This window comes from Antechinus flavipes, chromosome 3 (genome assembly GCF_016432865.1).
Source record: "Antechinus flavipes isolate AdamAnt ecotype Samford, QLD, Australia chromosome 3, AdamAnt_v2, whole genome shotgun sequence".
NCBI lineage: Eukaryota > Metazoa > Chordata > Mammalia > Dasyuromorphia > Dasyuridae > Antechinus > Antechinus flavipes.
In genome coordinates this window covers 616927704-616955073 of record NC_067400.1, presented here as the reverse complement: position 1 = coordinate 616955073, position 27370 = coordinate 616927704, and the positions used below count along the sequence as shown (strand labels likewise).

The 27370-nt window shown below is 62.1% G+C and overlaps 2 protein-coding genes across 6 annotated transcripts; one reads left to right on the top strand and one right to left on the bottom strand.

The window, feature by feature from the left end:
* Nucleotides 1–16750, top strand: KLC3 (kinesin light chain 3). 4 transcript variants are annotated; one of them, XM_051989399.1, is made up of 14 exons: nucleotides 1–224; nucleotides 503–613; nucleotides 8048–8313; nucleotides 8917–9165; nucleotides 9773–9833; nucleotides 10040–10259; nucleotides 10583–10670; nucleotides 11041–11142; nucleotides 11632–11805; nucleotides 13001–13091; nucleotides 13219–13259; nucleotides 13454–13551; nucleotides 15473–15536; nucleotides 15871–16750. In XM_051989399.1, exons 3-14 carry the CDS (start codon nucleotides 8056–8058, stop codon nucleotides 15949–15951), a joined length of 1527 nt encoding a protein of 508 aa, XP_051845359.1. In that variant the 5' UTR covers nucleotides 1–224; nucleotides 503–613; nucleotides 8048–8055; the 3' UTR covers nucleotides 15952–16750. The 4 variants fall into 4 exon arrangements, with proteins under 4 accessions (XP_051845359.1, XP_051845358.1, XP_051845360.1 ...); XM_051989398.1 differs by lacking the exon at nucleotides 503–613; XM_051989400.1 differs by lacking the exons at nucleotides 1–224; nucleotides 503–613 and having other exon boundaries at nucleotides 7560–8313; nucleotides 16616–16750.
* ERCC2 (ERCC excision repair 2, TFIIH core complex helicase subunit) lies at nucleotides 16699–26355 on the bottom strand. 2 transcript variants are annotated; one of them, XM_051989396.1, is made up of 23 exons: nucleotides 26271–26355; nucleotides 25417–25516; nucleotides 24803–24880; nucleotides 24130–24192; nucleotides 23879–23992; nucleotides 23320–23436; nucleotides 23115–23231; nucleotides 22760–22883; nucleotides 22593–22689; nucleotides 21526–21659; nucleotides 20997–21165; nucleotides 20799–20917; nucleotides 20496–20565; nucleotides 20342–20411; nucleotides 19842–19943; nucleotides 19668–19731; nucleotides 19378–19499; nucleotides 19146–19238; nucleotides 18959–19031; nucleotides 18741–18811; nucleotides 18218–18361; nucleotides 17901–18044; nucleotides 16699–17477 (listed from the first exon to the last, which is right to left on the bottom strand). In XM_051989396.1, the coding sequence occupies exons 1-23, from the start codon at nucleotides 26315–26317 to the stop codon at nucleotides 17385–17387; spliced, it is 2325 nt and encodes a 774-aa protein (XP_051845356.1). In that variant the 5' UTR covers nucleotides 26318–26355; the 3' UTR covers nucleotides 16699–17384. The 2 variants fall into 2 exon arrangements, with proteins under 2 accessions (XP_051845356.1, XP_051845355.1); XM_051989395.1 differs by lacking the exon at nucleotides 26271–26355 and adding an exon at nucleotides 25655–25754.
* Between the last annotated feature and the right edge of the window lie 1015 nt (nucleotides 26356–27370).

The following is a 27370-nucleotide window of genomic DNA, read 5'->3' as shown; positions in this document are numbered from 1 at the left end:
TGCAGGGGGCAGGACGTCCCTCCCCACCCTAATCCTGGCTTCGGCTCCGCCTCCGCCTGGAGCCGCCTCCGGTCCCTCCTTAAGGCTCCCTCGGGAAGCCTGGGGAGGCAGCGGCGGCGGCTGCAGAGCGAGCCCGAGCCCGAGCGACAGCGAAAGCGACAGCGACAGCGACAGCACGGACTGGAGCGGGAGCGGGAGCCCCGGGGGGAGCGGACTGCAGACAGGTAGAGGCGCGGGCCCCCCAAATCCCTCTTTGCCTCCCTCCGGGGCCCCTCCAGCCTGTTGCCTCCCTTCATCGCCCCTCTTTCCTGCCCTCTCTCCCCCTTTCCAGCCCTCCGTCGCCCTCCCTCCATTTGTCGCCCCCTTGCCCCTATTTCCCTCCAGTCTCCCTCCCACTCGTTGCCTCCCCTCCCCTCCCCTCCCCTCTGTCCCCCTTGTTCTCTTCCTCCATCGCCTCCACCGGCCCTCTACTCCATCCCTCCCACTCTCCGCTCACCCCCAGCCCCGCCGCCTTCCCCACAAGGAAGTCCCCGGCTCCCCTAGCCCCGGCCCCGGCCTCCGGAGTGATCCCCCGCGCACTCGCCAACACTCCCAGTCCCTCCCCTCCGCGCAGGTAAACAGAAGCCGGGGCGGGGCGGGGCGGGGCCTCTGCCTGCAGGTGGGGGAGGAGGGGGGCCCCAGAGAGTTGGGGGGCTAGGGGGCACGGAGTGCGGCCGCGAGCCTCCGGCTCTGTGTGCAGCGGTGATTGGGAGTCCGGCCGGAGGAGGGACGTTCTGCGCGCCAGACAGTAACGTGGTTCTGACCCGGGCCGGCCTATCCCGGGCCCCGCGCAAGGACCCAGGGGCTCCTGAATCTCCTGCGCTCTCTCCGCCACTTTTCCTTCACTGTTTAAAAAATAAGTGGGGTTTAAGATTGGAGGAGGACACCGGCCTGAAAGCCTCTGCCCGTCCCGAAGTCCTAAGCCCTGCCCCGAGGAGTGTCGGGATCGGGTCTAGGAGCCAGGGCTCGCAGTAGCTGTAGGGGGGCCGCTCAGAGCCGTGTGCAGGGAGTGGTGCGGGTGGGCAGGGGAGCTCTGAGAGGGAAGGAGGGAGGCGGCTTGCGCCCTGGGAGCTGAAGTGTCCTGAGGAAATAGACTGCCGCCTCTGAGCGCAAAACTCGGGCCCACTGGACTCCCACCTGGCGACTCACCCGGTTCGAAGCCCACCTCCCACATGCTAAGGACACTGATAAGATCTCTTCTTCCTGCCTCGTATTCTAAGGACTCTGCGAGTTCTGAACCGCTTTTCTAAGCCCTCCCAGCTGTGCCATACTCTGTTTTAAGGCCTCTCTTAGCAATGATACCCTAGTACTCTGGCCCTTCCCAAAGCTGGCAGAATGTGCTCTAGACAAGAGAATCCTGAAACCAGCCAATTTTACAGATCAGGAAAGTGAGGCCCATAAAGGAGGCCCTGCCCAAAGCCTTTGGCGAGTTAGATGGGACTGAGCCTGGAAACCACACAATGTGGCCGCTAGAATGCCCAGCAGGGATCCCTCTGGTGAGATGGCCGGCTACCCGAGGACCCAGCCGTGTACCCATCCAACACGCAGGGACCACGCCTGCTGTGGACATCCACGTATCTGTCTCCACATGCCCAGAACCATCCAGCCCGGCCTGTCTGAGAAGCTGGGTGGCGTCTACTCATATGCTGGCTGGGGAAGGGACACGACGACAGCTGTCTCCGTGGGAGACCGTCTTGTCTGCCTTCTGCTAGACCGTGGGGATGACCCCTAAGGGACGAACTGAGTAGTCTTCAAGTTTCTCATACTCCCACCGGGTATCACAGATCCCTCTGCCAGCTCTTCCCCCCCACCGCCCTCGTCAGACTGGTTCCCAGCACAAGAAGGCGGCGGGGATGAGGTCATGGGGAAGCAGCTTCACCCCCACTCCACCCCAACATACACACACCCAAGCAAACTCTCTCCAGTAGCAACAAAGCAGAGCTCATGGGGACTAATTTCCATTCACTAAGCATTTACCGAGAACCCTGGGAAAAGAAGGAAAGGAAAAACTAAGCACCTGCTGTATACAAGGACACTGGGGTTAAGCCCTGGTGACAGAAACAAAATGGTCCATTCTTACTGCCTGAGTGTTACATTGGCCGTGTCGCTTCCCTCTCCCAGCTTCTTTTTCTCCTCGTGGAATTGAGGCTTTATACTTCCAACTCTGAAGTTTATGATCTTTTTATTCCTTATTAGCAAAACCCCACCATTTATCTATTGATTTAAGTACTTTATATAGTCTATCTCATTGAATCCCCTCCCAACCTTGGGAGACGCGTTTTTTTAAGCGTTCCCACTGTCGAGAAGGGGAAAGGGAAGTTGAGACTAATAAGTGACTGTTGACCCAGAGTTGTCTCAGGAAGTATTTGCAGCCCTCGTCTGACCTTTGGTCCATAGCGGTCAAGACCTGGAGTTGAGCCTGTATTTTCTTTCTTCACCTTTGATGTTCACATGTCTTGTTTCCTATCACCAAGTCACGGTCCAGGCGACAGACAATAACAGGCGATGGTTCTCACTGGGGACGGCCTATCCCCTGCCATCTATTATTTCCTATCATTATGGATGCAGGGTTGAGAGGTCACAGAAAAGAAGCCCAAAAACTTCACAGCAAGAGTATAAGTTGACTAAGTAGTGAGTTCCCCAGCCCTGGAGATCTGAGAACAAAGACTTGTCAGTTTGTCGAGGGAAGTTGTTCTGCATTTCTTCGTATCCCCAGTGCCCAGCCCAGTGCCGGGCATATACTGGCTCCTGGAAGTTGGAGCTCTGAGATTCTGGGTCTCCGTATCTGAAGCATCATGAGGAGGTGGTATAAACCATGGCGATTGTCCATTTTTTTGGGTCTCCCAGTGTTGTCACTCAACCATCCTCTCCATTGTAAGGGAAGACAGTGGGAGAAAGGGACGCAGCCTTTCCCTGGAGGTTCCTCCTCTTGAGGGTAGGATGCAACAGCGCTGACTCTGATGAGCCCCCACCAGAGGTGTGGAGTAAGAACTGGTACCAGCAAAGAAAGGATGGGCTCTCACACCCTTTGAACAGGACCAGAGTATACCAGGATGTCAGAGCTCGATGGTGCAAAGACCATATAATCATCCAGCTCCACAGGGAGATAAAATCCCTACTAGCCTCTGCTTGAACATCTCAGAGGAGGAGGAGGAAGCAAGGTGTTCCAATTCTGAATAGCTGTAATTATGAGCAAGTTGAGTTTCCCCCCCTGACCTCCATGTTAAAATTAATCTCTTGCAATCGTCTTTTCTCCAAGATTTATCCGCTGGGGCCAAAAAGAGCAGATCGAACCCCTCCTTTACAAGACAGACTTTCAGATGCTTCAAACCAATCAGCACATCCTGTCTTCTCTTCCCTGGGGCTAAATATGCCCAATTTCTTCAACTGATCCCTCTATGACATGGACCACTTGGAACCCTTCACTGCTGGTTGCTCTCCTCTGGACATTCTCCTTTGTGGTGTCCAGTACTGAACCCAATGTTCTAAGAGTTGTCCAACAAGAGCCTGGAAGCCACGCCTCCTGTCTAAATGCATCCTGAATCCTTTTCTTGGCTGCTCCGTTATACAATTGCTCCAAACCGAATGAGACCACCTCAAAAGACCCCAAATTTTCCCCCGGAATGACTGTTGTCTAACTAGGAACCCTTCCGGCCTGTATTTGTGAGACTGATTTTTTTTTTTATACCCAAGTAGATGATCTCTACTATATTTCCTTATTTTACATTCAGAACAATCAGTGCTGTAGCCTGTCAAGATTTATTTACTCATTTATTTTTGGATCCTGGCTATCTCATTGGTCATTTTCTTTCCTAGATGATGTGGTGGTGGTGATGGTGGTGGTAAAGCATTATATATTATATATATAAAATACCATTATATATAATGGTAAAGCATTATAAAATGCTTTCCATGCGACCTCATTTGTTCCTCACAATATAACTCTAGGAGTATTTATCATGGAGGGTGATAGGGAGTTTTTTTTTTTTTTTTAATTTAAATTTTATTTTAGTAATAACTTTGTATTGACAGAATCCATGCCAGGGTAATTTTTTACAACATTATCCCTTGCACTCGCTTATGTTTCGATTTTTTTCCCCTCCGATAGGGAGTTTCTTGAATAGAAGAGGATAACATAGACTACACTTGGATCCATTTTACAGATGCCAAAGTTGAGGCAGGCAGGTTCAATGATTTGTCACAAAGCCAGTTAAGTATCTGAAGCTGGATTGGAACTTTGGCTACCCAGCACCATTCCTTTTTTTTTTTTTTTTTTGCTGAGGCAATTGGGCTTAAGTGACTTGCCCAGAGTCACACCGACAGGAAGTGTTAATGAGACCAAATTTGAACTCATGTCCTCCCGACTTCAGGGCTGGTACTCCATCCACTGCCCCACCTAGCTGCCCTTAACATTTCTTTAATAAGAACTGTAGAATTCCCTACAGTAGGCATTTGCCATTCTCTTCCCTTTTTGGAAAACGAGGTCATTTGCCTCCTCCAGCCCTGCAGATCCCCTCTTATTCTCCGCCATCTTTCAGAGAACTGCTAAAGGCTTAGGATCACATCTGCTGGCTTTTGGGCCACTGGAGAGCGTAGTTAATCTGGGTCAGGTGACTTGAATTCATGGGAGGCAAGGAGGTATTTTCTCCCTATCTCCTCATTTAACCTCTGTCCTTCCCAGTCCAGAGGCGGTTTTTCTGGTAGAGAAAAGCAGCAAAATAAGTTCTGAGGCTTGTGGGTTATCAGCATCCCGCTGCCCCAGGCCCTCTCTCTTTGATCTCTCTAAAGTGGCTAACCCGACCCAAGCTTCCCGTTGAACTGGGCTGAGCCTGGGTGGGCATCCTGCCACCTTCCTTCTTCAGTCCATGTCTCGTCGTCCACGTGGAAGCGGAGCGGCGGGGAGCTCGTCTTGTCTGTCTCCCCCATTTTTCCTCCAGAATTTTCTCCTTCATATATCTGGAATCTCATCCCACTCTCCCGCTCATTCTCCCTGGAGAACCTCAGTTCCGAGGGGCCTCCCCTTTCCCAGAAGCCTCTGGAATCCAATCTTCCCAGGCCCAGAGGGCACGGCACGCTGTTCCCCAAATGCTTCTCCTCCCCTCTCACAAACCTTTAAAAGAGAGAGGGGTCACTTCCCCCTAAGGTTCCCACCATTTCCACCCCAGAGGTCAACTGGTCAAGAGAACAACTTAATCATTGGAGCTAAAGCACCTAGAACCAAATGCAACCTCAGACACTTAATAGCTGTGTGACCCTTAATCACTTAACTGCCATCTGTCCCTTTCTTCATCTGTAAAAGCGGGAATTTTGAAATAGCATCTACCTTAGAGGGATGATGTAAGGATCGAGAGATAATTTTTGTAAAGTACTTATTGGATTTCCTGGCACACAGTAGGTGCTCCATGAATGCTTTTACCTTTCTCCTTGCTCCTCTTCTATTTTATTTCAGGCACTATACTGGCAATTTCTTACTGACTGGCACATAGTAGGTGCTCCATGAATGCTTTGACCTTTCCCCCTCCTCCCTATTTTATTTCAGCCCCTATGGTGGCAATTTCTTACTGCCGGCACACAGTAGGTGCTCCATGAATGCTTTTACCTTTCTCCCTGCTCCTCTCCTATTTTATTTCAGGCACTATGCTAGCAATTTCTTACTGACTGGCACATAGTAGGTGCTCCATGAATGCTTTGACCTTTCCCCCTGCTCCTCCCTTATTTTATTTCAGGTACTATGCTGGCAATTTCTTACTGCCTGGCACACAGTAGGTGCTCCATGAATGCTTTTACCTTTCCCCCTGCTCCTCTCCTATTTTATTTCAGGCACTATGCTGGCAATTTCTTACTGACTGGCACACATAGTAGGTGATCCATGAATGCTTTTACTTTTCTCCCTCTATTTTATTTCAAGTACTATGCTGGCAATTTCTTACTGCTGGCACACAGTAGGTGCTCCATGAATGCTTTGACCTTTCCCCCTGCTCCTCCCTTATTTTATTTCAGGTAACATGCTGGCAGTTTCTAACTACTGGTGAGGATAGAACTTGAATAGGCTCCCTTGGGTGCGCCATCTTTTGAGTGGTTGAAATGATCACTGATGCTGATCTGGGATCCATGAACTTGGCTTTTAAACATTATCTTGAGAACTATTTCAATTGAATTACCTTATAATTATGTTCCATAGCAGTATTAATTATTTTGTCATTCTATTTTTAAATTCTCTGCATTTGAAAGAGGGTCCGTGGGCTTCCCCAGCCTGATTTGACTGCCCAAGGGGGCCTGGCCACAAAGTTGCTCAGGAGTCCCCCCCCCTCCCCCCGGCATTAGGTCAAATTGAAAAGCTATCAGCTTCAGAGACAAGGAGAGACAGAGACAGAGAAAGACAGAGACGAAGGAGAAAGAGACAAAGGAAAAAGAGAGATGAGACAGAGAGAGGAGGAGAAATAAGAAGAGGGGAGACAGAGGCAGAGACAGAGAAAGAGCGAAAAACAGATGGAGAAAAGGGAGAGAAGGAGGGAAAAAGGAGGGAGGGGGAGGGAGAGAGATGGAGAGAGACGAGAAACAGAGAAGAAAGAAGAGAGGAGAGGGAGACAGAAAGAGACAAAGAGAATGATAAGCAAAGAAAAGGAAGAGGAGGAGAAGGAGAAGGGAGGGAGACAGAGACAGAGGCAGAGACAGAGAGACAGAGACAGAGATAGAGACACAGAGACAGCGAGACAGAGAGACACAGACGGAGACCGACAGAGAGAGACACAGAGACAGAGGCAGAGACAGACAGAGACAGAGGCAGAGACAGAGACAGAGGCAGAGGCAGAGACAGAGAGACAGAAACAGAGACAGAGACAAAGACAGAAACACAGAGACAGAGACAGAGGCAGAGACAGACAGAGGCAGAGACAGAGACAAAGACAGAGACACAGAGACAGAGACAGAGACAGAGACAGACAGAGACAGAGGCAGAGATAGAGAGACAGAGACAAGACAGAGGCAGAGACAGAGGCAGAGGCAGAGACAGAGAGACAGAAACAGAGACAGAGACAAAGACAGAAACACAGAGACAGAGGCAGAGACAGAGACAGACAGAGGCAGAGACAGAGACAAAGACAGAGACACAGAGACAGAGGCAGAGACAGAGACAGACAGAGACAGAGGCAGAGATAGAGAGACAGAGACAGAGGCAGAGACAGAGACACAGAGACAGAGGCAGAGACAGAGACAGAGACAGAGACAGAGACACAGAGACAGAGGCAGAGACAGAGGCAGAGACAGAGACACAGAGACAGAGGCAGAGACAGAGACAGACAGAGACAGAGGCAGAGACAGACAGAGACAGAGACAGAGAGACAGAAACAGAAAGACAGAGGCAGAGACAGAGACAAAGACAGAGACACAGAGACAGAGACAGAGACAGAGACAGAGGCAGAGATAGAGAGACAGAGACAGAGACAGAGATAGAGAGACAGAGACAGAGACAGAGGCAGAGACAGAGACAGAGACAGAGACACAGAGACAGAGGCAGAGACAGAGGCAGAGACAGAGACACAGAGACAGAGGCAGAGACAGAGACAGACAGAGACAGAGGCAGAGACAGACAGAGACAGAGACAGAGAGACAGAAACAGAAAGACAGAGGCAGAGACAGAGACAAAGACAGAGACACAGAGACAGAGGCAGAGACAGAGACAGACAGAGACAGAGGCAGAGATAGAGAGACAGAGACACAGAGACAGAGACAGAGACACAGAGACAGACAGAGACAGAGGCAGAGACAGAGACAGAGGCAGAGACAGACAGAGGCAGAGACAGAGGCAGAGGCAGAGACAGAGGCGGAGGCAGAGACAGAGGCAGAGGCAGAGACAGAGACAGAGACAGAGACAGAGACAGAGACAGAGGGCGCTCTCCAGCAGCTGTCTGGCTAACTGGCCATTCCCCCCCAATCTCATTCTCTCCATGAAGGATGAAGGGGAGGTCCGGGATTCCAACGGCCTTCCCTCCCTCCCTCGCCCCTGCAGGATTAGCCATGTCACTCCCCATCGATCCCTTGGGGCCGAGGATGAGTCCAGAGGAGCTAGTGAGCCAGACCCGGCAAGTGGTCCAAGGTCTGGAGGCCTTGAGGGCAGAGCACCGAGGCTTGGCGGGACGACTCCAGGACGCCCTGACGGAGGCTGGGGCCGGGTCGGAGGGAGAGACCTTCCCGGGTCTGGATCTGCTGAAGGAGAAACACCACGCTCTTAGCCAGTCCCTGGAGGCCATTGAGCTGGGACTGGGAGAGGCCCAGGTAGGGAGTTCCCCTGATGGGTAGAGAGCTTCTGAGACCTGGTTCTGGGTCGTGGTGGTCACTGGGACTGAGGCGGGGGCAGGGCAACCAGCCTGGGCGTGTGCAGAGACCTCTGGGAGGTGCGGGGTCTTCGCGGACCACGGCGGACCCCTCGAAGGTTCTGGAGAGGCCGGGGGGTGGAGCGAGCGTGGGGGCCCCTGGAAGGGGGTGTATGGATGTTGGGGTCTAGGGGTCGCTGAGGGGCTTGGGCAGGTGCAAAAAGGGGTCCCAGGGCCAGGGGCTGCCTGGGGGTCAGAGGGACAAAGATATTCCGGGAGCCACAGAATCTCCCCGGATGAGGGACCAGGGAAAGTGAGAACCAGGGGCCAAGGCGGGAGGGACCCTGTGAGGGACGGGGCAGTGGGGGGTTTCATCAGAGGGGTGAGACACTGAGGGTGTGAGGTCATAGAGGCCGGGAAGGGCAGGTGTGGAGCCGGGGGTACGGAGGCCTTTTGTTACAATGAGCTCCTGAGAGACGGAGACGGAGCCAGAGACGGACGGAGACCGCGCGTGAGGGGCCGCTCTCGGCCCGTGTCAGCCCCAGGCCGCCCTGTGCCCCCGCAGGTCCTGCTCGCGCTGTCCACGCATGTGGGGGCTCTGGAAGCGGAGAAGCAGCGGCTGCGAGCCCAAGCCCGGCGCCTGGCCCAGGAGAACTCGTGGCTCCAGGAGGAGCTGGAGGAGACGCGGCGGCGGCTGAGGGCCAGCGAGGAGGCCGTGGCGCAGCTGGAGGAGGAGAAGAGCCACCTGGAGTTCCTGGGCCAGCTGCGGCGCTACGACACGCTGGAGGAGGAGGAGGGGCACAATGACGCCAAGGTAACGGCCGGGTTCCGGCCTGGCCCGGAGCCCCCTCTGTGTGCTCACAGGGGCCTCCGGGAACTGCCGGGCCCCAGCCGTCTCCCCGACACGCTTCCCCGGTCCCTCGGCCCCGCGCCGGCCTCAGACTCAGGGACGCTTCTGGCTGTTCCCCCCGGGCAGACCCGTAACTGGGGCAGGGGTGCTTCTCCCCCTCCCGCCCCCACCTCCACTCGGATTCCTCGGAGACGGGGTTTGGGAGGAGAAGTTCAGGGCGACATCTCCAGGGGACAGCGACCTCCTCGCTGTCGGGGGGACGGCTCCTCCTGTCCCCGGCCCCCCCAATCCCCAACCCCTCTATCCACCTTTGTCCTCAGACTCTCCTGCGCACTTTCCCTCCCCCTCATGCAGAGGCAGTGTGGCCTCATGGGCAGAAGGGCCAAGGCCAGGAGGGCCTGGATCCAGGCCCCGCTCAGGAGCTCCGTGTGCTGGACAGGGCCGCCGTCTCCCCGGCCCCAGCTACTTCTGGCCCTAAGCCCATGATCCCCCCACCCCCATCCCCCCGGAGGAGACGTCCCGGCAAGTCATTCAGGGTCACGCATGTCCCCCCATTCTCTGTCCCTGCCAGGAGAAGACAGAAGGACGCCGAGACAGCCTCTCTTCTCTGTTCCCCAGTGAGGACAAGAAAAGTCAGTGTGGAATTGGAGGGGGGGGCTTGGGGCGGGGCTGGGGTCTTGGGGAAAGAAACGGGGTTTCCTGGGGGGAGAGAGGGGTCCCGGGGGCATCTGGCCACGTAACCCACCCCTTGGCGTCCGCTCGGGGATGTGGTGATGTCGGGAGAGCAGCCAGGGCCACAGCGGGCGGTCGGGGACTGAGGCGGCGGGTCCCCCGCCAGGTCCCGAGGCATTTGGTGCGGCGGCCGCACAGCAAGGGGGCTACGAGATCCCGGCCCGCCTGAGGACGCTGCACAACCTGGTCATCCAGTACGCGGGGCAGGGTCGTTACGAGGTGGCCGTCCCCCTGTGCCGCCAGGCCTTGGAGGACCTGGAGCACACCTCGGGCCACTGCCACCCCGACGTGGCCACCATGCTGAACATCCTGGCCCTGGTGTACCGGTGAGGGCCCCTCCCCCAGGCCCTCCCCCTCCAATGTCTCACCCTGCATCCTCATCTCAGCCCGCCCCCCCCCCAGGGCCTCCACAACACCCCCTCCAAACATCGTCATCCCCCAACATCGTCATCCCCCAACGTCGTCGTCCCCAAACATTGTCATCCCCGAACATCGTCATCCCCCAACATTGTCATCCCCCACCGTGACGCCGGAACCCTCGGCCCCCAGCCCCTCTGGTCCCTGGGCCCGACCCCTGAGACATCCCCCCCCCCAGTTATCTCCACTGAGGCTCTTCCCTGGCCCCTGTCCTTCCCCCACAACCTCCCAGGGACCAGAACAAGTACAAAGAGGCCACAGAACTTCTTCAGGATGCCCTGCAGATCCGCGAGCAGACCCTGGGGCCCGAGCACCCGGCAGTGAGTAGGGGCTGGGCTGGGCTAGGACCCCTGACCCCGGCCCCCTCCCCTTCTGGCTGCGGAGAGTAGGAGGCTGAGTGCCAGCTGGAGGGCCCTCGAGACCCCCTCCTTCACTTTACAGATGAGGAAATCTTGGCTCAGAGTCAGATCTCTTAGTCCCATGGCTAAGGAGCATAAACGCGGCCGACATTCGAGCCCAAGCCCTCTGACTCCCCGACCAATGGGTCTCCGTCGCACCCTGTTCCCTCAAAGACCCCGAGTCTCTGGGCCTGGCTGCCCGCCTTCCTCTCTCTGGGCCTCGGTTTCCCCAGATGTAAAGTAAGGGGATTGGCTCCTCCCGGCTGACGCCGTCCCTTCCCTCCCCCCACAGGTGGCAGCCACCCTGAACAACCTCGCCGTGCTGTACGGAAAACGGGGTCGCTACCGAGAGGCGGAGCCCCTTTGCCAGAGGGCCCTGGAGATCCGAGAGAAGGTGGGTCTGTGCCCAGCCCGGGAAGCCCCAGGACTCCTCCTCCATCCTCCTCCATCCTCGGGGCCCTTCCCTCCGATGGATTCCCGGAGCCTTGTTCTGAGATTCTCCCAGGAGGGGCCCCAGGGACTTCCTGCTCAGCTCTCCTTCCCCCTGGGCTGATGGTGGCCTCCCCTCTCCCCCCCCCCATGACCTGCCAGCCCTGCTTCAGAGCCTGGGATCCTGGGCCTCTGGCCCCACCCCCCCAGCTGCTACCCCGCTGGATTCCTCGTTCTGCCTCTGGGCCTCCTGGAAACTTTTATTCTGACCTGTGACCTCCAACTCCTCTGACCCCCCTTGGGGCCTTGCTGTTAGGGTCCCACAGTCCCCATCCTCTGCTCCCACATGAAGCTCCCTAATTTCTGGGGAGACCCCCCATACAGCCTGAGGAGTCCCCCCCATACAGCCTGGGGAGACCCCGGCTCCTCACACTGATCCCTGATCCCTTCCCAGGTCTTGGGTGCTGACCACCCGGACGTGGCAAAGCAGCTGAACAACCTGGCCCTGCTGTGCCAGAACCAGGGCAAGTTTGAGGAGGTGGAGAAGCACTACGGGCGGGCGCTGGCCATCTACGAGGCCCTGGGCGGCCCCGACGACCCTAACGTGGCCAAGACCAAGAACAACCTGGTGAGGGCCTGGTCTGAGAAGCCCCCCTGGTCCAAGGGCCCCCAGCCGGGTTATTCTGTTCTAAGGGCCCCTGGTCCAAGGGCCCCCAGCCGGGTTATTCTGTTCTAAGCCCCCTGGTCCAAGGGCCCCCAGCCGGGTTATTCTGTTCTAAGCCCCCTGGTCCAAGGGCCCCCAGCCGGGTTATTCTGTTCTAAGCCCCCTGGTCCAAGGGCCCCCAGCCCGGGTTATTCTGTTCTAAGCCCCCTGGTCCAAGGGCCCCCAGCCGGGTTATTCTGTTCTAAGGGCCCCTGGTCCAAGGGCCCCCAGCCCGGGTTATTCTGTTCTAAGGGCCCCTGGTCCAAGGGCCCCCAGCTGGGTTATTCTGTTCTAAGGGCCCCTGGTCCAAGGGCCCCCAGCCGGGTTATTCTGTTCTAAGCCCCCTGATCCAAGGGCCCCCAGCCCGGGTTATTCTGTTCTAAGGGCCCCTGGTCCAAGGGCCCCCAGCCCGGGTTATTCTGTTCTAAGGGCCCCTGGTCCAAGGGCCCCCAGCCCGGGTTATTCTGTTCTAAGGGCCCCTGGTCCAAGGGCCCCCAGCCCGGGTTATTCTGTTCTAAGGGCCCCTGGTCCAAGGGCCCCCAGCCGGTTATTCTGTTCTAAGGGCCCCTGGTCCAAGGGCCCCCAGCCGGGTTATTCTGTTCTAAGCCCCCTGATCCAAGGGCCCCCAGCCCGGGTTATTCTGTTCTAAGGGCCCCTGGTCCAAGGGCCCCCAGCCAGGTTATTCTGTTCTAAGGGCCCCTGGTCCAAGAGCCGCCCCCAGCTGGGTTATTCTGTTCTAAGGGCCCCTGGTCCAAGGGCCCCCAGCCGGGTTATTCTGTTCTAAGGGCCCCTGGTCCAAGGGCCCCCAGCTGGGTTATTCTGTTCTAAGGGCCCCCAGCTGGATTATTCTGTTCTAAGGGCCCCTGGTCCAAGGGCCCCCAGCTGGGTTATTCTGTTCTAAGGGCCCAGCCCGGGTTGTTCTGTCCCAAAGGCCTTCCAGTTCTGCCATCCCCTTTTCTAAGGAGCCTCTCAGCCCTGACAATCCCCTGTTCTAGAACAGCCAGCCCAGGCCGCTCTCCCCTGGGACTCCCTGACTCCTGGTACCCCAGACCACCCAGGCAGAGGTAGCTCTTGGGGGCTGAGCCCTGACCCACATCTCCCGGCTTCTTCCCCCCCTCAGGCCTCAGCTTACCTGAAACAGAACAAGTACCAACAGGCAGAAGAGCTCTACAAGGAGATTCTCAGCGGGCAGGACCTCCCGGCCCCCCTGGGTGAGCATGCCCCGCCCCCCACTTCCCCTCCCCTCCCACTACCCTCCCTCCCCGCTACCACCCCCCCCCCAAGCTCAGCTTCTAGGCCTCCTGTTCCCTTCTGAACCCCTTCTTTCCTCTCTCCCAGTGAATCCCGGCATCGGAGCCTCTGGGGACAAGGAGCCTCAGGTAAGAAGAGCCCCAGGGGCTGCATCCAGGTACAGGTGACACACCCCAGAGGGACTGGGTTCAAAACCTGACCCTGAGCCTCAGTTTCCGACTCTGTAAAAATGCCAGGGACGGGCTGGACGTGGCCCATTTCAGCTCTGAAGTCCGTGGGGTGGGGCTCGGGCTGGGAGGGTCACTGCCCGCCTCGCCTTTAGGTCCTGCGCCGCAGCACCTCCTTTTCCAAGCTCCGGGAGTCCATCCGCCGCGGGAGTGAGAAGCTGGTGTCCCGCCTGCGGGGCGACGGATCCTCGGGGTGAGTCCCCGGGCTGTCCAGCCTGGCCCAGCCCCCCTTCCCTGCCGTGCCTCAGACCCCCTCCTGACTTCCTAGAACCTCCAGAAGCCCTTCTCCCAACCCCCTCGGGCTCAGACCTTTGGATTCTGAAAGCAAATGGGTTCCGCTCCACCTGGAGCATTCCTCCCCCACCTGGATCACTCCTCCCCCTCCCACCACACCCTGTAACTCCTCCCCCCTCCTGGTCAGGGCCTGTCTTCTTTAAGACCCTCCCCCACCCCCCCAGGCTCTTGTTTGTCTCTACTCGGCTGAGCTTCCTTCCCCAGACCCTTTGGACCCAGTGTTCATGGTCAGGGTAGGGGGTGGAGGAAGGGGGTCACATGTGAGAGGAGCCGGCCTTCTGTCCCTGACCCGGGGTGTGGCCACATGGCTGCCCCGGGAGGGGAGAGTCCCCCTGAGGTGTCCCAGCCGGCCCCGGGAGGGACAGAGTCCCCAGCCCGGAGGTGTCCCAGCCGGCCCCGGGAGGGAGAGTTCCCAGCCCGGAGGTGTCCCAGCCCGCCCCGGGAGGGGAGAGTCCCCCGGAGGTATCCCAGCCGGCCCCGGGAGGGACAGAGTCCCCAGCCCCGGAAGTGTCCCAGCCGGCCCCGGGAGGGAGAGAGTCCCCCGGAGGTGTCCCAGCCGGCCCCGGGAGGGGAGAGTCCCCAGCCCGGAGGTGTCCCAGCCGGCCCCGGGAGGGGAGAGTCCCCAGCCCGGAGGTGTCCCAGCCCGGAGGTGTCCCAGCCGGCCCCGGGAGGGGGAGAATCCCCAGCCCGGAGGTGTCCCAGCCGGCCCCGGGAGGGGGAGAGTCCCCAGCCCCGAGGTGTCCCAGCGGGCCCCGGGAGGGAGAGTTTTCCCAGCCTTGGCTGGGCCCGAGGGCCCCCTTGTTGGCTCTGGGTGGGCCCGACCGCCAGGCTCAGTGGGCCAGAGGGAGCCGAGGTGACTTTCCCAGGCCGTGACCAGCGCGTCTGAGCAGAGTTGAGCCCAGGGCCTGAGCTTTTCCCGTGTTAGGCTTTAATTCCGTCCCACAGAACATGATGATTTTGGCTACATTTTCATCTCATTCTTGATGTTTTTAGACAAAGTTTTGACTGGGACCCAGGACCCTCTAGTAGTTTTTGTTAACTTTTTAAAAATACACATTTCTCTATGAATCACGTTGGGAGAGAAACATCTGAAAAGGGAAAAACCATGAGGGGGGGGAACAGGCACTCCCATTCCCCCCCCCAACATAGCATGGGTTGATCTGCAGCCATCTCCAGGCCGGCTCCTTTTGGCCTCTGAAGCTCGGAGGAAGAGATGCTGGGCGCAGGGAGGAGCCCGAGGGAGCGCGGGATGATCCCTGGAGGGATCTCAGCAGCAGGGAGAGGAGGGCGAGCCCAGGCCTGAGAGGATTAAGGGGCTCTGTTTAGCCTGGTGGGGGAGGGGAAGTCCGGGGAGCTCAGCGCTGGGAAACAAGGGGGCTCCGAGGCAGGGAGGGGGCTCCGGCGGCGGAGCCGGAAGAGGTTGGAAATAGCGGCCGGTCGGAAATGACCAGTTTTTCAAGTATTTGGCTGGCCTCCTGTCAATCAGAAGGCATTTATTAAGTGCCTTCTGTGTGCTGAATGCTGGGGGGAGGAAGGCGGAAAGGCCCTGACCTGGAGGCTCCGAGTAAGCTCGGGAGCAGAGGGGCAGCCACGGGCAGGGCCCCCGCCGGACCCCGGCAGCCCCTCGCCTGCTCTGAGCTCGGTCTCTGGGGCCATTGGAGCAGCAGGAATCGCCTCGCCCTTGGGGACGCTTGGTGGTGTAGGAGTGATGGGGAGATAGGAGACAGAGCCCTGAGAGTTGGGGGTGGGGGAGGGGACACAGACCCATGGGCTGCCCCCACCCCCCTCACTCTCCCCGGTTCCGCCCCCTCCCCCTGCAGGATGAAGCGGGCTATGTCCCTCAGTGTACTCAATACGGAGGAGCCCAGAACCAGCAGGAACCAGGTAAGGGGGACGAGGTTCTCCGGGGAGAAGGGGGGCGCAGACAGAAGGTCCAGCTCGTACAAGGCCCTGGGGGGGGCTGGGCACCGAGGGGCGGGTGAAGCTTTGGCGATGCCGGCTGCCCCCGCCGGGCAGGGGACGGTCAGACTGGAAGGGGGAGCAGGGCTGGGAGAGAGTTCTCGGGACCTGTTTCCCCGCCTGTCCCTGTGAGGAGCTTGGCCCCGGCGGCTGCTAAGGTCCCTCCCGGCCTCCGCCCCTTTCTGGCGCCCACGAGGGTGCCCCGTAGGGGGGGTGGCGGCTCGGGAGGCAGTGTTACCCAGGCCCCCTTCCCCCCCAGGCGCTGGGCCGGCAGCTGAGCCGGATGCGGCCGCTGAGCACCAGCACCCAGGACCTGGGCCTCCCTCTGGACCAGCACTAGCGGCCGGGCCGGCCCGGGAGCCTCAGGAGCGTGGCGGCGGCGTGGGCGCCACCTTCCTCACCCCTCCCCTTCCACCTATATTTATTGTATTTATACCCACCTCGAGGAGTCCTCAGCCGGGGCTGAAGCCTCGGAGATAAAACCAATCCACCTCCTCGCCCCGGCCTTTGCCGTCTTTGGGAAGCATCGAGGGCGCCCCCTCCCCTCCCGGGCCTCCGTTTCCCCATCTGCAGGTTAAAGGGTCCCCATCCTCGGGTCAGTGGGAGTCCGGTTCTAGGACCTCGAGAGCTAGACCTAGAAGGGGCTCTGGGAGTCACCCAAAAGGGGGGGGCAGAGGAGGGAGGGGGCCCTGGCTACGGATGCCCCACCACAGGCAGTGTGGCAGGGAGCACCTTCCCCAACGGCCTGGGTTCAAATCCTGCCTCTGGAGGGGAGGGGAACGCCTTTTTCCCATTTAATCACTGGTTACTGCAGCAGGAGCAGGGTTCCCCCTTTCTCTCATTCCCCATTCAGAACCAGTTACCCAGGCCCAGAGTCACAGAGGCGAGGGGGCTCAGCCGGCCTAGATGGGGCTCCTCCCGGGGGTCAGACAGGAGGGAGGGAAACAGGTCCCCGAGGGAGACGGGGCTGACCCGGGCCGGGCCCCTCCCACCTCCCCCCACAGTAACCAATCGGAGCTCATCGCCTCTCCCTGGGAGACTTCCATCAGCTGTCATGAGGGCCTAGAGAAAGGCCAAAGGACCATCCTTTTATGAATAACGCACTGGCTTTAATAATAAAAGATTCAGTTACTCCGGCAGATGTCTCTGGATCCTTTCCCATCTTCCCGAGGGGCTGGGACTAGACCTTGTACCTCGCCCCCGCTCTCTGTGGCCGTGGGGGGGTCGCCCCCGCTCCCTGTGTGAAAAAGGAAGCGGCCGGGGCAGCGAGGTGGGCAGCAGGAGCACCAGCCCTGGAGTCGGGAGGACCGTTCAAATCTGGTCTCACACTTCCCGGCTGTGTGACCCTGGGCAAGTCACTTAACCCCACCTGCCTCAGCAAAAGAGAGGTCAAAAAACTCGAAGCCTCCATCTCTAGAGAAGGAAGCGGCTCAGGCTGATCCATCCCAGGCCCCCTCACTTCCCGGGGGAGCCGCTTCCCCCTAGAAAGGTCACCTTCCCCCCAGGTGACAAGGGCAGCCCCGGGCGGCGTTGGGGCAGGGGAAGCTCTTGACCAACGGTGTCTGGTTCTGGCCCTCAGGGAGGCGCCCATTGTGAGCCCCCCACTTTACAAAAGGAGACCAGGAGGCCGGTCAGGATCCAGGCGGCCTCTGACCCCGGGTCTTCCCGACTGCCCCCGGGGGCTGCAGGGCCCCGGGGAGACGGTCCCTCCCAGAGAAGAGGCAAGTCTTAAAAAAATAGCCAAAAACTTCACTTCCCGCCTCGGGCTGCCCGTCACAGCTGCTGGGCGATCTGCTCTATTCGCCGCAGGGTCTCCTCCGACTGAAGCTGCTCCAGGCTCAGCAAGGACAGGCCCAGCTGGTCCTCCTGGGGGCAGATTTCAGGGGCAGGGTCAGGGGGGCTTCCTCCCGTGGCTGATGGGCCCGGCCCTCTCGGCCCCTCACTTTGCCCGTCTGTACAGCACGGGTCCTTCCGGCCGCTGCCTTCTAGAACGGGGCCCAGAAGGCTCCCAGGCCTCCCTCGTCACGCTGGGGCCCGGGCCTGGCTCCATGGGGACAGATGACAGTGGGGGAAAGAGCAGGCCCGGGGGAGGGAGAAGTGAAGGTGCTCCCGGGAGGGCCCAGGCCCGTCTGCTCCGGAAACAGAACTGGGCCTGTGGAAGGGCACGAGGCCGGGCTGGGTCTGCCTGGGGGTCAGGGGCTTAGGCCTTCCTGGGGGCCCGGGAGCAGTCACCAGGGACGGGGGGCAGAACAAAGGCTCCGGTCAGAGGGAGGAAGGGGGGCGGCTCACCCTGTGGAAGGGCTGGGCCATCTGCCTCAGGAAGTACTTGGCCACTTGGACGCCCTCGTCCACGGTCAGGTTGAGGTTGGCGTCGGTCAGGTGCTCTTGAATCCAGCGAGGGAGCTTCCCACGCTTGTCAGCCCGCGCAAAGCGCTGAGAGGGAGGGGGGACTCAGGCTCAGACTCCCGGCCTGTGTGATGGGGAGCACTCCCCGGACCCCTGCCCCTGCCCAGCGCTAAGGGTGAGGGAGGACTCAAGCTCCCGGCCTGTGTGATGGGGAGCACTCCCCAGGATCCCTGCTGAGCTTGAGCCGGCTGTGCTCTCACCTTGTCAGCAAAGATCATGAGCCCATAGTCAGTCTTGCCCCGGATGGCGCGGCCCACACACTGGGCCGCATGTCTCATGGCATCGAAGGTCAAGAAGTCATTCTCTCGGATCTGGAACTGGTCACGGAGAAACTCCAGGCGGGCCTGGGGAGGCAGGGGCTGTCTGGTCAGGAACATCCCTCCCCCCAGTCCCCTGTGCCGGGGCACCCAAGGCTCCCTTGCTGCCGCAGGCCCTGCTCTCCCTGCCTTGGCTGCCCCAGAATCAGGGGACCAGGGGCTCAGCCCAGAACTCTGGGCAAGTCCACTCCCCACTTGGGCCTCAGTTTCCCCATCTGCGAGGAGGGTTACCTAATGGACTCTAAGGACATTCTCCACGCTGACACTTTATGTTTCCGAGGTCTCAAACATGCCCCACCCTAAGCCCCCTCTGAGCCCCTCTGACACCCCCATTCGAAGCCCCCTCCCCGCTCTCACTCTGGGGTGGAAGGTCCCGACCCCCCCCCCGCCAGCACCTCCTGCTCACCTTGAGGATCCGGCTCTGGGTGTAGACGTAGGGGACCCCGAACATGATGACGGCCCGGCCGTAGTGGTGGACTGTGGGGCCCGGGGGAGGGGGCAGGGAGGTAGAGAGAAACAGCGCTTAGCCTCTGGGAGCCAGGCCGTCCCAGGAGCACCGTGGCCCCCCCCCCCCCCCCCGCCCCCGGAGCACCTCCTCCCCGCCCCGCCCCCGGGAGCACTCACCGAAGTCGATGCCCTCAGACACCTTGCCCCTGGCCACGGAGAGCAGGATGGCCCCTCGGCCGTTCTCGCAGGCCTGCAGGGACCGGGGCATCAATGAGCGCGGCTTTCAAAGCCGCCCCCCCTTGAAGTCGGGGAAGTGGGGGGAGTGACTTCTCCAGGCCTCCCTCCCCGGGCCAGGCCCTCCTACCTCCTGGTACTTCTCCAGGGCCACGCTCGTCTCGGCTCCATCCTGGGTCTCGATGAACAGGAGCTTGTTCCGCTGGATGTTCTCCAGGATGCCCTGGGCGGCGGCAGGGGACAGTGGGGGAGAGCTTGGGGTGCTGCTGCGGGCCGGGGAAGGAGACCCCCAGGCTGGGGAAGGGGAGGCCCTGAGGGGAGGCCCCCGAGGCCAAGGGCCCGGGCGGGGCGGGGGGGCTCACCTGCTCATACCAGGCAGCCACAGTGCTCTCCATGTACTGGTAGCTGGTAAAGAAGGCGACGATCCCGTCGGGGACCACGGCGGACATCTCCAGGAGCAGGTTCCCGTAATTCCGGATCACGGCTGTGGAAAGCCAGCCCAGCCAGGGAGTCGGGCCTTCCCCCTCCGCTCAACGCCCCCGCCCCCCCCATCACTCCCCCCACTTCCCCCCCCCGCCCTGGCTCCCCCCCATTACCCCCCCCATTACCCCACTCCCACTTCCCCCCGCCCGGCTCTCCCTCGGGCGCTCACCGATGTCCTCCCTGGTCTCAAACTTGGAGCTGATGGCCACCTGGTCATTGCCTCGGCCGACGATCTGGAAAGGCCCAGGGGAGCCTCGTGGGCGAGGCCCCGGACCCCCCTCCCCCGCCCCCCACGGCTGGAGGTGCTGACCCAGCCTTCCCTGCCCCCGGCCCCCACACCCACCATGGGGCAGAGGCAGACGCGGGCGAGGGTCATGGTGAAGGTCGCCATGGTGACGGGGTGGAAGTCCAGTATCTTGGGGTAGATGTCCAAGGGCGACAGCGTCTGGGCAGGAGACATGGGGGAGCGGGGCTCGAGGGCTACAGCTGGGGGAGGCACCTGGGCGGACGTGGGGCCGCGGGGAGGCCTCGGGGCCAGGGAATGCTGGGAACTGCGAGGCGCCCCCACCCCCAGGGGAGCACAGCAGGGCCCAGGCTGGGGGCTCCAATGGGGGCGAAATGAGAACTCTAGAGGGGTCTCCAAGCAGGAGAGGGTCCGGGGGGCCAGGGAGACTGGGTGGCCAGGGGGAGAAAGCCCAAAGCCAGACAGGGGCGGCCCTGATGGCCGGGCCGCAGCTTGTCATCAACTGGGCATGTCCAGGTGATTGTGAGCGAGCCCCCGGGGCCGTGGGGGAAGGAGGAGACCCCAGCGGTGGGGAAGGGTCCGCAGGCGGGGGGGCTTACCCCTGACGTGATGATCACAGACTGGAAACGCTCAAACACTGGCTTGATGGCCAGGGAGGCGTCCATGCAGCTGGGGAGAGAGGTCAGGAGAGGTCAGGGGGCCCGAGCGGGGTCTGGGGAAAGGGGCCGGGGGGCCGGGGAGCCGGGGTCTCACCTGAAATGCAGGACGGGGTTGGCGATGGTTGGGGTCCTCTCGTCAAAGGGCTCGATGATGATGGTGAAGCCTGAGCCGGGGAGGGAAAGGTGAGGGGCAGGGGTCCCCCAGCCCCCATCGTGGAGGATCCAGCTGGAGGATCCCCCCGGCCCAGGGTGAGCCAGAACCCTCCCCCCACACACCCAGCGCCTCCTTCCCGGCTTAATCCCCAGGGTTTGGAGGGGACAGATGGGCCCGAGCAGCCTGTCCTGGGGAGGGGGGTCCCTGTGCCAGGCTGGGAGGGCGCCGTGCCCGGGGGCTCACCTCGGGAGTAGGTGCTGACCAGCGTGGCAAAGTTGGAGAGGAGGGTGAGGGGGGAGAAGTCGGCCATGTCCGCGATCTCCAGCGTGTGCAGCAGGGACCTCAGCCGCTCGGCGCAGAACCTGCGGGGAGGGAGGCGCGGGCAGGGCCATCAGGCCGGGGCGCGCCTGGGCGGGGCGGGGGCCGCTCCCCGGGACTCACCGCAAGGGCTTGCGCTGGATGCAGACGCGGTGGGCCAGGCCCCCCAGGAAGGCCGGCGGGCTCTCCTGCACCACGTGCTGGGTGCGCAGACGCCACTTCACGTACTCCAGCAGGCGCCGCAGGAAGCCCAGGAAGTGCTCTGCCGTGCGGATGGAGCCGGGCACGGCCTCTGGGGCGGGGGGGAGACGTGAGACGGGGGCCCTGGGGCCTCAGGCCCAGGCTGGCACAGGGTGGGAGGGCCAGACGGGCCTGAACCCCGCCCACGGGCCTGAACCCCCCCCAATGGGCCTGAACCCCCCCCACGGGCCAGAACCCCCCCGCCACGGGCCAGAACCCCCCCCCCAAGGGCCGGAACCCCGCCCACGGGCCTGAACCCCCCCCAACGGGCCAGAACCCCCCCCCCAACGGGCCGGAACCCCGCCCCTCCCAACAGGCCCAGGCCCCCAGGGGTGAATCAGCCGGGGCAGCAGAGCTTGAAGGAGCCCTCCGGGTCAGGCTTTGGCCCAGGACCACCCCCGGACCCACTCACCCTGTAGCACCTCGTCCGGGAGGACGGGGTTGGCCAGGTGGGCGTCCGTCTCGCGGGCCAGGCTGGCCTCTCGCAGGCCCTCCACCAGGCGGCGGTATTCCTCCCGCAGGCGCTTCTCATCTGTCTCCTTGATCCTGGGGGAGCCACGGCGTCGGGGGTCAGGGGGCAGCTGGGCGTGGTTCTGGGGAGTTCTCTAAGCCAGACTAGTCCCGGCCCCCGGCCCCCCAACTCCCCTCCCTCGGGTAACACGGAAGGTGACCCATGGCCTCTCGGGGCCCCCACCTGAGATTCTGGGGATCCCCCAGCTCCAATCTGACCCCTTCATTTTACAGATGGGGAAACTGAGGGCCAGAAATGCAAGGACTTGCTTAAGATACTGAGGCCGGATTGGAACCCAGGAACTCCCGTGTATGAATCAAGGGGAGCTCAGCCCATAGACCCAGAACCATGACATGGGAGGGGGAGGAGCCTGGAGGACCAGGTCAGGGAGTGATGCCCCTGAGCGCCCTCCCACCCCCAGAGGTGCCTCCCTGAGCACCCCCCCACTCCCAGAGGTGCCTCCCTGAGCAGCCCCCCACTCCCGGAGGTGCCTCCCTGAGCGCCCCCTCCCACCCCCTGGAGGTGCCTCCCTGAGTGCCCCCCCCACTCCCGGAGGTGCCTCCCTAAGCGCCCCCCCCACGCCCCCAGAGGTGCCTCCCTGAGCACCCCCCCCACGCCCCCAGAGGTGCCTCCCTGAGCGCCCCCCCCCCACTCCCGGAGGTGCCTCCCTGAGCGCCCCCCCCACTCCCGGAGGTGCCTCCCTGAGCGCCCCCCCCACTCCTGGAGGTGCCTCCCTGAGCGCCCCCCCCACTCCCAGAAGTACCTCCCTGAGCGCCCTCTCCCGTCCCCAGAGGTGCCTCCCTGAGCGCCCCCCGCCCCCGGAAGTACCTCCCTAAGCGCCCCCCCCACGCCCCCAGAGGTGCCTCCCTGAGCGCCCCCCGCCCCCGGAAGTACCTCCCTGAGCACCCCCTCCCGTCCCCAGAGGTGCCTCCCTGAGCGCCCTCCCACCCCCGGAAGTGCCCACACACTTGTGCACCGTGCGCTGCAGCGTCTCCAGGTTGTTCTGGCAACGGTCCAGGGTGCGGCGGGTGAGGTTCACGCTCATGGAGTCGATGCACACGTTGTCTGAGGGGCAAAGGGGCGGTCAGTGGCGCGGAGGGGGCTCGGGCGGGGGGCCGCCCTGACCCCCGCTCACCGATGTTGTGCGCCTCGTCAAAGACCACCACGGCCTTGCGGGCCAGCTCTTTGGAGACCAGGTCGGCGATCTTGGGGTCCAGGAGGTAGTGGTAGCTGTAGACAATCACGTTGGCGTGCAGGATCTGGGGGGGTGAGGAGGAATTGGGGGGAGTCTGGGCACTCCTGGCATGAGGGGGGCCATACTCAGGCCCCTCCCACCTGACTCCCCCCTTCTAGGCCCCCCCAGCACAGGCTCCTTCCTACATCTCTGACACTCCCCATTCCAGGAGCATCCCCCCCTCCCCTTCCCCGGCTCCGCCCATGCACGTCGGGGTCTGAGCCACCCCCCCCCCCCATCGCCCACAGATCCTCACTGAGTAGCGGGCCAGGAAGTACGGGCACCAGCCCTTCTGCCGCCCAAAGGCCTTCAGGTCGTCCAGGTTGTAGATGCCCCAGGGGATGGGCGCCTGCCGGCCCAGGGCGTCAAACTCCTGGGGGGTGGGGGGGGAGGCCTGGTGAGCTCGGAGCCGCCTGCCTGCCCCCCATCCCCCATCCCCCGCCCCCCCACCCCCCGGGCACCTCATAGAACTGGCAGTGAGGGACGCTGGCGTCCTGCTGGCGCTGGGCCCGCACGTAGGAGGCCGTCAGGCTGTGACACTTCCCGTCCACGTCCTTCCCAAACCGCAAGGGGGTCACCTGCAAAGGGGGAGGGGCATGACCCCCCAGGCTCACCCCCGCTTCTGACCAGAAGGTCCTCGGGCCCCCCTCCCCCCCGGGGCTGTGGTCCCCAGCCTTCTCCCCTCTGTGGTCTGGCCCGCCCCTCCCCCTCAGGCCTGGCCCCCAGGTTCATGTTTGACACCGATACAGAACCTCATCCCTCCCTGCTCAGGGACCTTCCTGCACTTCCAGTGACCATGGGATGGGGACAGAGACAAAGGGTGGGGGAGGAAAAGGGGCCTCAGGACAGGGGGTGTCGGGGCTGGGGGGGCTTAGAAAGGGGGTGCTCCAGAGCTCAGAAGACAGATCACAGTCAGGGTCCTCAGAGACCCCCTTACTCAGTATCACAGCGGGGTAACCGAGACCAGCTCGCCCCAAACCACAGGGATCGGGTGTGAGTGGGAGCCCCCCAGGGCCTCACCTCGGGGTGAATACACAGGTTCTTGCGGGAGCTCAAGGCCAGGCCCAGGAAGGGGACCTTCTCACCCTCCTGCTTCTCGAAGGAGTCCATGAGCTTCCGCAGCTCCTCAATCACCTGGCTCGGGGAGGAGGAGGGGAGGCCGGCTGCAGTCCCCCTTCCCACCCCCTCTCAGCCCGCTGTCTCCACTGTCCCCCCCAGGGGGCGCCCCCACCCCCGGGCCCAGGAAACCTCAGAGGGACGGCGGGACCCACCTTCTCGATCTCGGGCACGGTCCGGGAGCAATAGATGAGCTTGGTCACTTCCAGGGGGTGCGCCTGCTCAGGAATCAGGGGGCGGGGGGGAGAGCCGGGGTCGGGGGAGAGCAGGGTCAGGGGGGAGAGCCGGGGTCAGGGGGGAGAGCGGGGTCAGAGGGGGAGAGTGGGGTCAGGGGGGAGAGTGGGGTCAGGGGGGAGAGCCGGGGTCGGGGGAGAGCGGGGTCAGAGGGGGAGAGCGGGGTCAGAGGGGGAGAGCAGGGTCAGGGGGGAGAGCCGGGGTCGGGGGAGAGAGCCGGGGTCAGGGGGGAGAGTGGGGTCAGGGGGGAGAGCGGGGTCAGAGGGGGAGAGCAGGGTCAGGGGGGAGAGCCGGGGTCAGGGGGGAGAGCGGGGTCAGGGGGGAGAGCGGGGTCAGAGGGGGAGAGTGGGGTCAGGGGGGAGAGTGGGGTCAGGGGGGAGAGCCGGGGTCGGGGGAGAGCGGGGTCAGAGGGGGAGAGCGGGGTCAGAGGGGGAGAGCAGGGTCAGGGGGGAGAGCCGGGGTCGGGGGAGAGAGCCGGGGTCAGGGGGGAGAGTGGGGTCAGGGGGGAGAGTGGGGTCAGGACCCGCCCATTCTCCAGCTCAGACCCCACCCCCGCCCTCCGCTCCCCCCCCTCAGGCCCAAGGACCGCCTCACCCGTTGGTACGCCACGATCAAAGCCAGGAGGGAGATGGTCTTGCCGGTGCCGGAGGGCATCTCGAGGACCCCGTGACCCTGTGTGTGCCCCCCAGGAAACATTATCGCCTCTGAATCTGAGCACGTGCAAGAAATAAACCTCAGGAAGCTACAGCTGGAAGGGCGCTCAGGAGGAAGAGGCGCTCATTAAGCACCGGCTGTGTGCTCTGCTAAACACTACCAGCACGGTCGGCCTTCCCAGCCTGGGAGGCAGACGCTGCTACGCCCCCAGGGCATTAAGGGGGGCCGTGGGCCTGGGGTCGGGGGAGACCCGAATTCCAATCCAGCCTCAGCCGCTTCTAGGCAGTAGGATTCTGGGTAAGAAGCACAGGCTCTGCCAGCCTCGGTTTCCTCCCCTGTAAGTGGGGCTTCCAGCAGCCCCTCCCTGGGAGCCTGGCACAGGGACTGGCACGCAGGGGGCACCGCACTAGTTGCCCCTTCCTTTCCCATTTCACAGCTGAGAAGGCCGAGGCAGGATTTCCGGCCCAGAGCCGCTGCCGGTGTCCGGTCCCGGATCTGAACCCGGCTGCCCTCCCCGCCCCAGGGAGCCCATCTCAGCAGGAGGCGGCCGGTACCTTGGCATCCAGGGTGCGCTTGAGCTCCAGCATGTAGGAGAACTGCTCCGGGTAGATGTAGTCATAGGGGAAGTGCACCAGGAGCCCGTCTACGTTCAGCCTGGGCCGGGAGAGGCGCCCTCAGAAACACAAGCAGAGCCCCCCGGGCCCTCCTCTCTGACCCTGGGGGTCTCCTCCTCCCCCCTCCAGGGGACAGCACGAGCCCCCCCATCCCTGCCTGTGGCGGGCAGACCCTCACCTTCCCCCACTGGGGACGGGGGTCCTGCCGGCCTCAAGCGTCTGCCCACTCCTCGCCCCGCGCAGGTCCGACCCCGTCACCCCCCACCCAGTAACCTGCAGACCGCCCCCTCCCGGGAGCAGCCGAAGCCCCCTCCCACCCATTCCGCGCCCGTGGCGAGTCAGGGGCTAAAGCTCCGAAGGGGGAAAACTGGAACCTTGGGTCCAGCCCCGCCCCCTGGCTCTGGCCGACCCCCTGCTGGGATGCCCCCCCCCCCATTTATCATCTCCAATGCTTATTGGCTGGCTGCAGTTTTCCCTCCGGTGCCCCAGCCGCCCAGACTGGGCTCCCCCCGTCAGTCCCGCACGCGTCTATGGCAGCGAATCTCCCGCCATCCCCTCCGCCCCGCAGCCCTGGCGGTCAACGCCCCCATTTTGGCGGTGGGGAAACTGAGGCCAGCAGAGGGGGGCACGACTGGCCCAGGGTCGGCCGGCTCCTCAGCTTCCGCGCTCACTCAGAACCCAGGGCTCTGACTGCGGGTCCAGCGCGCTGCCCCCCGCCCGCCCCACTTCTTATCCCCGCGTGCCCCCACGCCCAGCGCCCTCCACAGAGCCCCACGCGCGCTTCCCCCTCCTACTTCATGGCGGTGTCTGCTGCGTTCGAGGCGCCACCCCGCCTCCTCATGAATATGCAGAAAGGGAACTAAGCGCAGGAATGAGCCGGCGCTCGCCTCTCATTGGTTAAATGCGCTGCGGACTCTGGAGGCGGAGCTCCGACGGGGGAGGAGCAACGAATGCGCGTGCGCACGGGGTGGGAGAGGGAAGGGAGAAGTACTAGGTAGTATGGAGCGACGACAGACATTCATAATCGCTCCCCGACTGCAGCTCAAGCGCGACGGATTGAAATAGAGAAGGCCGAGCGAAGCGATCGCCATTCATTATTGCAATAGACAATCCTAGACCTTAAAGAATCCTGGAACCTCTGAGCAGGGGGAGGGGGGGGGGGGGGAGAACCTTAGACCAGAGAGTGTCAGAAGCTGCAATGTCGGAGCTGGGAGGGGGCTCAGAACGGGGGGTGTCAGAGGTGGGAGGGGCTCAGAACGGGGGATGTCAGAGGTGGGAGGGGCTCAGAACGGGGGGTGTCAGAGGTGGGAGGGGGCTCAGAACGGGGGGTGTCAGAGCTGGGAGGGGGCTCAGAACGGGGGGTGTCAGAGGTGGGAGGGGCTCAGAACGGGGGGTGTCAGAGCTGGGAGGGGGCTCAGAACGGGGGGGGTGTCAGAGCTGGGAGGGGGCTCAGAACGGGGGGTGTCAGAGGTGGGAGGGGCTCAGAACGGGGGGTGTTAGAGCTGGGAGGGGGCTCAGAACGGGGGGTGTCAGAAATATCAAGCACATTGGATGTGGGCAATGGATCTAAGTTCCCAGTGACATTCCTCCATTAATGCAGGGCAGGCACCTTCTCGGCACCTTGCATCAATCAATCATTCATCAGTGAAGAACGTGTTTATTGGATCCTGGATGCTAAGTGCACAAAAACCTGAGCCTGCCCTGCCCTCGGCGGGCCTGCACTCTAGAGGAGAAGCCGCCCTCAAGGGGCTGCGCCTGGGGAGGGGCACTGGGTCCGGAAGGGCAGAGGCAGGGGAGGAGCCGGGCCCGCCCCACCGGGGACAAGGAGGGGGGAGGAGACGCCCCCCCACCGGGGACAAGGAGGGGGGAGGAGACGCCCCCCCACACCGGGGAC